The following is a 12,411-nucleotide window of genomic DNA, read 5'->3' as shown; positions in this document are numbered from 1 at the left end:
TTGGAACCCAAGGGGACGGATGGACATGCAGGTAAGGTGGTGGCGAGCGAACGAGATGTTCTTGTCTTTTTGTGACTTTTTAGGACGGTAGCCGCATGGAGGGAGGCCGGGAAGGGGGGTCCAGGGGAATCGGGGACGGGCTGGGTGCCAAGTGGAACGGGGGACTGGGGGATGGGGGGGATGAACTTCCTTGGGAGCGATGGGGCAGGGGTGTGTGCGCAGAGCAAAAAGTGGAAGGTGGGCACCAGCAGCTCCCCAGCCGGGTTTGAAGGTTCCTATTTGGAGGGAGACACCAATGTGCACCACAGGTCCGGGTGCAAGTGGACCTGATTCCGAGGCGCTTATCCGGACTATAAGGGATCACGTATCGTTCCCACGCCCAGCTTGAAACCCCAAGTCCCAATACCTTTGCAAACCCTTCTTCCAACCTGCTACATCAACCTCATCACAACCCGATATAGAAATAATACGAGCATAACAACCCATTTTGGGCGCGCTTATTCTACTAGTTCAATCAGTTTTCCAATGCAATAACTTTTTGTATAGGTCATAATGACAGCGTCGAGACATTGAGTGACTGTAAGACTGGCGCCGAGAGCTACGACTTGCGCGAGAGGCTACGTTTGTTTTTTTGCACTCCCGATACTCGATACCCCTGATTTAGGTGCCTTGCCTTACGTTATTTGATGCTACTCGCTGCGGATGCACTGGATGCAGCAGCAGTTGACTTGCTAGGTAGGTACCTACCTCGGCTGAGTCTGGGATTGCGTCCCGTCCTGCTGCGCGGCCAGTGGATGGCCGGTGGATGACAGATGCTGAGGTGTTGAGGCCGAGGACGATCCCGTCCGTTAAGGACGGGAATCAGGCACCGCTCCTGGCTGCGGTGGGCTGCGATGGGCGGGCCCGGCAATGTTGAGAGGTTGAGCTTCCCCCTAGTACCATATCCCCTTCCACTTCAGCTGTGGATTTGTGTGGTGGGCCGGCTATCTGTACACAGTACCTCAGGAATCTGGGAATGGATCATGGAAGGACGGACTTGAGCAATAGAGCACACACCCCTGCCGCTCTAGTTTCCGCTATAATAGCTGCTGGACCCTTTGTTTCTCTACTTGGCCTGTTTGGGTCAAGTGCACGCGGTACAGGCGCGAAAGGCGGTATCAAAAGAGTACGGCCTTACCTAACCACTTGCCAGGTAACTGTCATCTCTTCTGTTCTATGTCGTGCCGTGCCTGTGGGAATTGCGAGGGAGGGTAGAGAGAGGGAAACGAAATCGAGCCAAGGAAGACGTGCACTAGGCTTGTGCCGTCCGTCTTCAATGTCGCAGATCGAGCGATTGAACATGGGACCGTTCCTCCTGTCCTCGATGGCTAGTTTGGCTGGCTGCTAGCGCCAGAAATCCAACTCGATGGGCGATGACTGAGATGACCGATGGGTGATGGAGTGATGGACGTGGACCTTATTGCGTGATGAAGAACGTTGGGCTTTTTTTTCCCACCTTGTTGATGTTTACCCACTCACTTTCTTCTGGTGGCTTTGGCCTTTTCTGTACCCCCTTCGCTTCACCTGTTTTCCCTATTTGCCGGCTGGAGTGGCTGATGTTTCTAAACCCAGTCAGTGAGTGGGCAATGCTGTGTTGGTTGCCAGGCTTCTTCTGCGCGAGCTCCTAGGGCAATTTGTATTTTCCCGGTAGTTGGCTAGAGAACCGTTTACGAAGCCTCCAAGAACTACATCTCATTGCCGGCGACGTCTGTTCTTGCTTGAGAATGACGCGTCGCAATAAGTGAAGTGGACGGTTACAAAGTCGACAAACGGGTAGACAGGCGAATGGATATCACAATTTGTCTTGATGCCACCGGTAACACCACAAGGACATCGAAAGGGGGGCCCGGGGAAGGGAAAGGGGGTGAAAAAGGACCGAGCACTTAGAGGAGCGGCGCCGTTCAACAAGCGGACGAGGACCGGATCTTGTAATCAACACCCCAGAACAAAACCAGCCAGCCAGCGCCAAACTTGAATTCGAAGGGATCACCAACTTCCCAAGCACAAAGGCAGCTGGGCAGCTGCAGCACGGCAAGGCAAGAATTTGTGGTTGTGCGGCCTTGTGCTGTGAGAGGGTGTGGTCGCAATGACACAAGAGTCGGAGAAAAAAAGGGACTTGCGACAGGGCGGGCAGAAAGCGGCCAGGTATCCTGCTCCAACCCAGCCCAGTTCTTGCAGAGGCCGACCTGACTAACCTGAGCAACGAACGGCACGAGGGGATACCAAACCCCCCCCGGCTGGCGCATCCAATTCCATCGGCTGGGGGGAGCCATGGGGCATCACAATGAGATCCGAAACGATCCGATACAACTTCATCGACTTCGTTCCCGGTCCTGCTGCTGCTGGTTGATGTCTCATGTAGTACTTTGAGTACCGTATATCCCCATGTTGTACTTGCACGTATAAGTCGTCAATACTGCCGCTGCTTTGTGGTCGATCCATCGTTCGTCTTTTGTTATCGGTGTCTGTCCCGACAACGTTGACGCTTGCAAGGAGTGCGATACCTCGCTTCCCTACCTACCGGTATCCAGTCGCTCTAGATGCAATAAAAGGCCAACAAAGTCGACATATCGCCTTTGTTGTGTGACAACACTGAATACCAATCAATAGTCCGATGTCGCAGCCGAGGGTCCCTTTGATTTTTCCCCCATGCTTCCGGGGGGTTGGTGGAATGAAGTGATTGATACTGACGACGTCAGTGATGCTTCTCGGCTGGTCTCGACCAAGGCGCGATCCCGTCAGCCAGTCCACCCGTGATGAGATGTGCGAGATGAGATTGGGACTTGGCATTCTGGCAAAGCTAAGGATGTGAGGACGAGTGGATTTGAATGGAAATACCGACGAGAAGAACAGGTGGAGGCTGCTAAAGAGGCGTCACCGTCATCTTGAAAGTGACGATCACTGGAGAAAAAAAAGCGCAGATACCTAACACCCAGCCCAGATTTGATGATGAGAGATGGTTTTGGGGTGAGATTGCCTAGATTGAAGTGGGGGAAGCTTGTCCAACTGAAGCCCAAAGGGGGGGTGTTTGGGGTAGGGGGGGTCGCATGATCTCACACTAGCCGTCACAAATCCGAGCTTGGCATCGCTAGTAGTGTAGCTGCACTTGTACGGTACGCGGGTGCTGGGACCTGGTGCCGCGCTTGGGATTTTCTGGGACGTATCGACAAGTGTACACCTCTGCATGGATATAGCTGGTTAGCACGGTACCTTGCTTGTACAGAAAACAGGGGCCAAGAGGAAGCCAGACTAAATGTTTATTGTGAGAAGATCAAGGTTCTTTGCCTCCCCAAGGACCGTGCTAACAAGTTAGATCCATGCAGATGTGTAATAGCGACCCGAACCTGATATTCTAACTCTGTCTTCATGATAGCCACACTACATAGCTCTTTTGCGAGCTGAGCTTCTCACAGTTTAGAGTTAGTAGGTGTTTACCTGGTGTTGGCAGCTAGAGTAAGGTGTTAGGGTTAGCTTCGGGAGTGTAGGAGACGGTGAGAGTCTCTTGTATGTGAGGATGTCATTTACGGTTTGAAGAAGTGCGCATCTGGCGTTGTCGCGATGTCCTAGTTCGCATCTGAGTGATGGCATTTACTATAGTGATAGTTGCGCGCGCACAGACGAGACCAAGCAGGAATTATTGGCTGTCTCTCCCGGCGAGTTTATATAGCCCCACACAGTCTGTCTGAAGATCGAGCACAGTCGGATTATCCGGGTCAACGGCAGCGGACCACCTACTTAGTACTAGGCTGCGATCCTAGTAAATGCGGTGAGTGAGGTGAGTCTGCCATTACAGTACTTACCGGCTTTAACCGTGGTTTACACTGTACACGTGTACACGCCTTCTGCTGTGCTCGTACCGCACGAATGCGCTGCAGCGCTTCATCTGCCCCAAGCCTAGAGGCACTTACCTACCCCCGGCCTTGAAAGTTGCAAAAAAGACTTCCTACTCGAAATTACGAGATATTTCACCAGTACGGTATCGCAAAATCGAGTATATCCTACGCGGCTACCCTAGCAGCTTTCACATCTGCATCGCACATTCGTTTGACTACATAGGTACACATCAGCGCATTCTTTGGCACCTGTCTGGGCGTAACGAGCAGTTCCACTCCCCAAGGCAGCAAAAGGCACACCTTTGTATCGCGATGGTCTCAAGACGGGCATTGTGGATTTCTTCGTCAGTTTCAATTGCGTGCCATGGATGGGTTGGGAGCTTCACAGCGTGAGATACGTCCCTTTTCACTGTGCATTATGCAGATGCTGTGCAGGAACGCGATGCGAATTTGGAAATCGCAGCCCTGGTCAAAGTTTGTGACAATCTGCCAACCGTACCCCTGGCTGTTTGGGTCAGAACGATGACATGCGAAGCCGATAGCAATTAAGCGTGAGTGAAAGACAGGCTCCAGAAGAGGAGGCGACTGTTCTTGATCAATTGAGATCGCATTCTCTTGGGCCATAAGAACAGCGAAGAACACATATTGTACCTCAGATACCGTACGTCTTTTAACATCTGGTTGTTTCCCGGGACTTGATCTCAATGTTGCTTTTCACTAAACGAGGTCGCTAGTCGATTTGCGGGAAAATGCCTGATGACCCGGAGTTTCGCAGATTTCCCTTGTCACTCATGCAATCTAATTCTGACCGTGACCGTTGGGTCGGATGGCAGAATTGGCCAACTTGTTCGGGCGTTATTACAGTGATTTCGGCCTCCCTGGCCGTGACCACAATGTCTATCACTGTAGGGTCATCTGAATGACGAGCCTTTTCCCAACACAGCAGATGAAAGGTTGATCTTTTTAGGTGCGAATGGCCGAACGACACCGTATCAAGACCATTTGATTGGTGACCAGGGCCACATCGTAGCATATCCGTTTTTTTTCTATCGGACTGAGGGCGGTCCAAGATTGGACAAATGACTCGTACCAGACTTTCCGTGATTCTAGAATGTTGTCTCCGTTGATCTTTTCTCAGAGGGGTTGCGCCGAATCGAGATTCAGATATCGCGCTAGCTGGGGCCGGTTTCAAAGACAAACCAGATCAATCTCAATTCATGTGAGACGAACAGAATCAGCAATCAATCCGAAAAGGTTTGGACGCTACGGCTGTCTCGTCGGGTATCGAGAGGTTCGATTGCTACTGAAACAATGAAGCACTGGTCAACAACCTGACAAGTTCGTTGGGTCAAAGACGGCCATGCCTCCTCACTCACTCACTGTGGTACGATATCCACGGCATCTTCATCTCACAACTAGATTCCATCATTACCCCACGTTGCTCACTGCCTGGGTATCCGGTCACTCACTATTCGTTACAGCGACGACGACAGGATTGCCCGCGATGAGGCCAACGTATGTCGATTATCGGCAGATCATGCACAGCTCCAAACAGTGGAGGTCGCGTTCTGATGGGCACGAGCGGAACCGAGGACGATTCGCGCTAAAACATGGCTATCAGTAGCTGTATGGAAAAATACTGCAGAGTGCAGTGCAGAGGTACCTGCTGCACAGGTACAGGACGCACGGTGGGTGGAATCTCAGTTTATGTCAGATCGATCCATCATCCACCTCTCCGAATTTCCGGGTTGCGCCAAGATGTTCCCACTCAAGCACATGCCGACAAGTGCGAATCTCTCACGGTCATGAAAGCCCCAGGAAAAGAGGAAGGTACCGCTACACTACCTACCTACAGTAAAAACCCCTGCTTCTGCAAGCCCCCTTCAATGCTAAACCCTCCCCTTTTTGCAAAGAATCTTCAACTGCCCGCCATCCTCTGAATAGCTGATATTGTGTTAACCCCTTTTGCAAAAACAGGGGTGTTTACTGTAAACGACACCTACCTATGTAGCACGAGTATCACGGGCAATCCCACAGAAGGTGTCGCTGCCTTGACAAACACTCAAATCAAATCATCACAACCCGCTTCCAGCGTCACAGTAACCGTCCGGGTGGAGAGTCAGCCTGGGTGCCGCTTGAACCTCAGCAGAGGCATACAAGTATGGAGCACATCACATCGCACATCGATCTGGCCCGTGCCTTCCAACCGTTCCCACGGCAAAGCAGTAGCAGGGATCGGGGGTCGATGAAGAGCGCAGGGAAGAGCGGGGCCCGGTGCAGCCATCTTCGAGACCATTGGGTAGCGTGTCTTTATAGCAGGGGTTCCATTGGCCGGATTCCAGATGGCTTGGACCTCGCTAATCGATAATCGAACGGAGGCACAATGGCAGTTGACGGCCTGCGAGTCTGTGTGTCTGCTGCTGACATGGGTGTCGGGCCGGGAGTTGAGCAGAAAGCTCAGTCCTATCGAGAAGATGACACACCACCCAAAAAGGACAGATGCGAGCGGTGTCAGAAGTCAGGCGGGCTGGCCGGATCCAAGAGTACATCGATCGTAACCAAGCATCTGCGGGCGGGAAACATGTGGGTGGCCTTACCAGAAATCTGCTCACCAATGGCGCTCATCTCGAGAGGTTTCCCGCTCGGTGTTGAGCCTGTCAATCTCGATCGATGTTGGAAAAAGAACCTGATCGTCAAACGAAAATGAAATGAACAGTCATTTGGCGGCCACGATCTCCTATCAAGCTTCTTTGACTTTCAATAGTGGGTGCACACAAGGTCAACAGGTACGTCATAAGTGTCTGCCGCCCACGAATCCCGTGACATGCTGTCTCTTGAAAAGAGCTAAGATACATATACACTACTGGACGTGCGGTCCTTTCGCTACTATCGAAGGAAGAGGGCCCGACGCTGGGGCCGGTAAAGCTTCGAGATGGAAGAGAGACGTATCCGTCGTTTTGAACTGGGTGATAGTTATCAAGTCAGGGCGTACATGAGGTGCTCACCCGTGCTGGAGACAGGTCTCTCCTCTCTCCATCATCAGAGTGTTCAAGTCCGCCAAATCCACCCTCATCGGCCTCGCATCGCCCGTCATCTTGCAGATCAAAAACGTCGATTTTCTTGTTTTGTTCGCCCTGCAGATCTGCCCCTGGCCGTTTCCAAAGGCGCGGGGTGGGCAGTGCGATCATCCAGGGACCATGACAGGTCTGCAAGCCAGTTTCCTGTTTTGTTGCCTGTTTGACAACGGTTGCGACCAATTGCAGATGCTTGCTCAAAGGGGAAAGCCTAGTTTGGTAGTGAGTGAGTTTGGCGGTCCATACAACCCCCCTTTATCAACAATAATTGGGGCCGCCAGATGCTTATGCACTTTGTGAGTGTATACACCCGGGAAATCTGGTACAAAGACCTCAAAGCACCTTCTAGCCACCAAAGAGCGCCCAACTGTATGTACTAAGAGGGGACAAAAGAAAGTTAGGCTTTGAGAGCCCCAGTAACCGGGTACAAGTGCTGTCTCCCACTAGAATTAGACCCTTTAGGTGCAACTCTTAGCCAAAAACCTTGAACTTTACAGTTTGCCGGTCTTACATGTGGGACCACGATCCCGATTGACCACATCTTTTGCACCTTGGGGGGGTACTTGCACTTTTCGGGGGCTGCACCTTGAGGGTACATTGCTAGGTATAGTGAATTGCAATGCGAACCTGCCAGAACCGAGTTGGCAGTCCTCTTGCGTTGAGGGTTCCTTTTCTGGCAGCCTCCTGGGATGCGACATGCAACGCCCGTCCCGGGCAGTCGCTGACCACCACGGCCACCGGCACCAACAACACGGCCAGTGGTTTCACCGGATTGAAACCGTAACCACGACTAGGACGTGCTGGAGCCACTATTGGCAGATTGGCCGGCGCCGGGATCGCTTGCCGGAAAGCATGGCATTGCAGCGTTGCAGTCAATTTCGCCCCTATCAAGGTAGCAAGCTCATGATCGGATTCAATATTTCAGACCGACCTTTCAGAAACGGGCTGGGTGAAATTGACGAGATGGACTGCGATTGATCTGCTTTCGGATGCGATTGCCGCTGCAAAAAATGGCCAGATTTGATGTCAGCTCCAATGGAAAGTGAGTGACGGCACAGACTCCACTATCAGCCATTTCCATACGCTACACTACACAAGAGACATCACCTGTTATGGCAGACGCAGTACCCGTACACTTCAGTTTGCACACGTACTTGTATGTATGTAGGTACTTACTTGTCTCTACCATACCTATCTACTGTGGCGTGCTCTCAAGCTGTAACGTACGTACAGTACGTACCGCGGCTGTTGCTGAAGTGCCCGGGATCTTACATCAACAGCGATTGAGATATCGATGATCCGACTCTTCCTTTTATTGGACCGAGCGTTGTCTCGGCTATTTTGCCGTTAGCTTTGATTGGGACGGTTCGTCATTTTTGCTGCTTGATTCATCGCCTACATACAAGACTACTTCCAATCCCGTCCTTGAGGTCAATAGTGTTCACTTAGTACGCACGCTAAAACACCCGGTGAGCCGGCGGGCGGGCTTCTGCCCCAAGATTCTGGATAGCCAATTTCAACTCTCATGATCAGCCAACGGCAGAGTGGATGTGACGAGGCGCCGAGTTGGAAGTGGAAGGCAGGGCAGGTTAAGTTTAGAATTCCCGTCCCATAGTCTCACTCCCCGCCCGCCGTGAGACTGACATCTTCACCTCACCGTCTCTTTAACAACGCTAATGCGAACTGCTCCTACGGGCTGCAATGCTGGCATCTTGGACGTATCAATGCTTCCTGATCGAGATGGAGGGATCTTGTCGACAGCATCATCGAGATCGCGAGGCTTGTTGCGGGCTGGCCGCTCAGTTCCCGAAGGACCAGACGACTACGGCACATACACTTTTGGTTGTAGGAACAACACCAACTTCAACTCGGACAATTACTACACCCCCTCCAGCGAATGGAAGAAACAACAAATTTCACGGTGTAAGAGAGATCCCGATAAGCCACGGCAACCAGCCAGCCAGCCAGCCAACCGGGGCGATGACAACCGAGGCCCCATCTACACTACTTTGAATGGCAAGCACCTAATGTCCTTGGCATCTCAACGCAGATATGGGTATGACAACATCGGGTCACAAACCAGAACAAGATTGGTGTGGTTCGCTGACAGGCCATTAATTGACGCTATTCCAGAGCCATGCCACCAGACTGGGTGCTGTGCCCCTTTGGGTCATCGAATCGATGGCTCCCCAGCCCCCCGCCTTCTCCGGCACTCCCAGAAATCCCATAGTGTCAGATTCCCGAGATGGACGCTAATCCAATAAATTGCACGTGGAGACCATAATCCCCCAATCAGTCAGCGTTGACGAGAAGCCAGTCGCATTCTAGAAGCTTGGGCGATAGGCAAAGAAAAAGCAAAAGAAACGAGACCCAAGGAAAAAGAAAGAAGGAAAGAAAGATGGGGCCATACAGGCGCTTTTCAGCACCGCTACTGAAAAGTCGAGAACTCCTTGTCGACGGCCAAGCCTGAACAAAACAAACCGTCGCTTCTGGAGAAAAGGACAAAGTTCACCAGGGTCCAGGGCACAATCGGTCCACGACGGCGCCGATCTGGTATTCGATAATGGATGCCAAGATTGCGCACATGGCACACAGACGAATGGGAATCACGGGATTCGAATCTGGATTATCTGCATCGTACCATTCTTATGAACCCAAAGAAAAATCATCACGCCTAGTCTACCGATGTTTTATCTTACAGCCGCGCTCGACAATCTCTGCTCCTTCAGCAGGCGCCACCGAAGCAGTAGCCTACCCTGGGGCATGCTTACCATACATAGGACACTACAGGCCCAGGTTCGTCTCCTGACTCGATGCCGTCTGTACCCAACCAAACCACATGTTGCGTGTCGGATTCAGCTTGCCGGAAGCTATGCGCTTCTGCGATACTGCCTTTGGTTCATTCGCCTCGAGGCTTACCTACAAGCTAAACCTTCTGTCAGGTGTCATGGCTCGAAAGGCCGACAGCTACCGACGGCTCGTGCTCACTCACTACCTCCTCAATCCAACACACAGTGAGATCGTCGATACGGCACTGCGCACAATAACCGTTATTGCACTCATCCCGCTAACCTCCGCTACCCTACCCAGCCCGGTCCATGCTCCCATGACCCACCCTTCCCAAATCCTGCTGCGCTACCGGCTCGCGGCGAGCTTCCGCACCAAAGGAGGTTCACAAGCGAGGGGGGCGAATAGATCCAGCCCACGGCGTGGGGCCGGACCCTTCGATCTACATAAATGAAGGTCTTGGAGCGCGGTCACATTACTGCTACGCTATGCATACTAAATACCATACTTAGGCTGGATGTCCAGTACATATGTACTGCTAGGGTAGTTAGTGGCCTGTTATCTCTGCGACTACTTCTGACATGCCCATCCATCCCCGAGGTTTATTATCGTCACCACTATTGGCGAAGGAAGTTCAACACGCTACGACGCACAAACCCTATTCGAGGAGACCGAGTTCCAATTGTTTGGTACGGTAGCATCATCAGGTTAGTGCACGCCTGGAACAAGGCCTGATCTATTGCGCGTTCTCAGTGAAACGAGGATGAGTAACACCCCGGTGTACGTGCTGGTCAACGTCAAAAAAAGGAAGAGTTATAGGGCCATCACAACGCCCAGTAACAGCTCCACGTGGTTCCATCTTGGCGCCGGGAGCGTGTATTGGTCGAAAGAGGTTCTTTCAACCGACTGCTAAGCCAAACAAAGAAAAGTGTGGTGGCAAGAAGGGATGATGTGGAGCAGCTTCCTTTTGGGTCAGTCCAAGACCGGGTATCGGCTTCATATATGCCGTTGACCTATGTTCACAATCCCACTGCGGTCAAGATTTTAACCCGAGGAACTTTGTTTGGGGGGGTATGTATGGCAGACACGACAATGCATGATGGATTATACGGAAGACACGATTCTGATGCCCAAGGGCTATCATGTTTTCAAGCAGTCTCGACATGCCCGTTATCTCAATTGTGGTAACCTGTGCTCGCAGGAAGGATTCACTTTGTCTCACTTATTCACCACTGAGATCTCAAAGCTCCGTGGTAAATCTGCCACAAAGCTTGCGAGATTGGTGTCTCGTGGGTTGGGCGTACCTCGAAGAACAAAAGCAAGAGACAGTTTGTCTGTACCATGACATGTGGCATGACTTGTATCAGCTACGACTAAACACAGTGGGTGGCAATCAGTACAGATATATGCCGAGGTCTCACCGGTCTCGATTCACCCCCGCGGCCTAAGGCCCTCCCTGGGACTCAGTTGCTGATGCAGCGCCTGTATTCAACCTGATATGACTGCTTGAGATCGTTGTCCCGAAATTGTGCTTATTTGGCGCCGGCCCGCCAGCTCTTTGGCCATCCATAGCTTTGTGGTCGTGACATAATACGAGGCGTCAAGATCGTATGTTTCGCGATCTCAGAGCAGTCTTACCCGTCAGCCGACCACGGGAGCGGCAAGCACCATCTCAACCGTGCGGGGAAGGGGTTACTGGGACAAAAATCTCCGATGTGTGAGGCTTCACATGTTGAAATGAGCCGTGTGTGTGTTAGTGAACACAGGACGTGGAGTACACGCAGGTTTCCTGGGCGATCGTTGTGATAGCCGGCATACAACTCTGTGTCTGATGTCCCTCAGCTCTTCGTCCAACCGCCGTTCGTATCATGTCCTCTCAGTTCCAAGAGCGCTTGTACTCTCTTCACTCCTGCGCTCTATGAAAGGCAATCAGCATAGGTATATCACAGCCCTGGTAATGTGGTTCTGTGGTTTGCAGCGCGGCACGTTGTGTGAACACAAATGCTACCACGGAAACACAAGTACAGGGCAGGTCCTAAATCTATACACACCCCTCTCGTTCTGGTGGGTTACCCAAGTGTACTCTTGGGCGTCAGCGTCTCGTTTAAGCCTAAAAGATTATCCATATGCGGGCCGGCCGGGGTGGAAGGCTTGTTCACTAGTGTATGTGTTGAATGGGAGTTTGTGGTTGTCCACCAATCCCTCCCTCCCAGGATGTTGTTCCATTCTCCCCCACCCCTCCGTTAAAATGGCCCATCTGGTCTCGATCGCCTGATCTCAAGCCATCCCGATCTTCTTGCAACACTGGTCGGGTCGGTCAGATTAAACGCATGAGCGTACAGCCCTTTTATGTGCACAAAACTATCCGCTGTGTCTTTCATTTGAGAATCCACTTCATTTCAGGTTATCTCTGAAGGTGGATGCTGGGGACTTTGGACACTCCAAGTTGTGACAAGCCATGGGATACACTACCGCCGAGCCTGTGCATAAAGTTGCGATACCTTGCTAGCAGTATCTTTGTACTTTACCACACCACCCTTGGTCACCACCACTGTTCAAGAGAGTGAAATCTCCCGTATGACTTGGTGCGTGGGTTCGATGCGGCACCTTTCTGGTTGTATATCACGGGAGACACGAAAGTTCGAGCCAACCAAATCGCGAGCATGACGAGATCAACC

General features: G+C 51.9%; 1 protein-coding gene across 1 annotated transcript; it reads right to left on the bottom strand.

The window, feature by feature from the left end:
- Positions 1-1,803: 1,803 nt before the first annotated feature.
- Positions 1,804-2,523, bottom strand: B0T23DRAFT_18931 (uncharacterized protein). Its single transcript, XM_062833195.1, has one exon. It carries the CDS (start codon positions 2,310-2,312, stop codon positions 1,941-1,943), a length of 372 nt encoding a protein of 123 aa, XP_062697152.1. The 5' UTR covers positions 2,313-2,523; the 3' UTR covers positions 1,804-1,940.
- Between the last annotated feature and the right edge of the window lie 9,888 nt (positions 2,524-12,411).

This window comes from Neurospora hispaniola, assembly GCF_033458365.1.
Source record: "Neurospora hispaniola strain FGSC 10403 chromosome Unknown B0T23scaffold_1, whole genome shotgun sequence".
Lineage (NCBI taxonomy): Eukaryota > Fungi > Ascomycota > Sordariomycetes > Sordariales > Sordariaceae > Neurospora > Neurospora hispaniola.
Note: the sequence above shows the minus strand (reverse complement) of the source record. Positions and strands in the feature narration are given on the sequence as shown.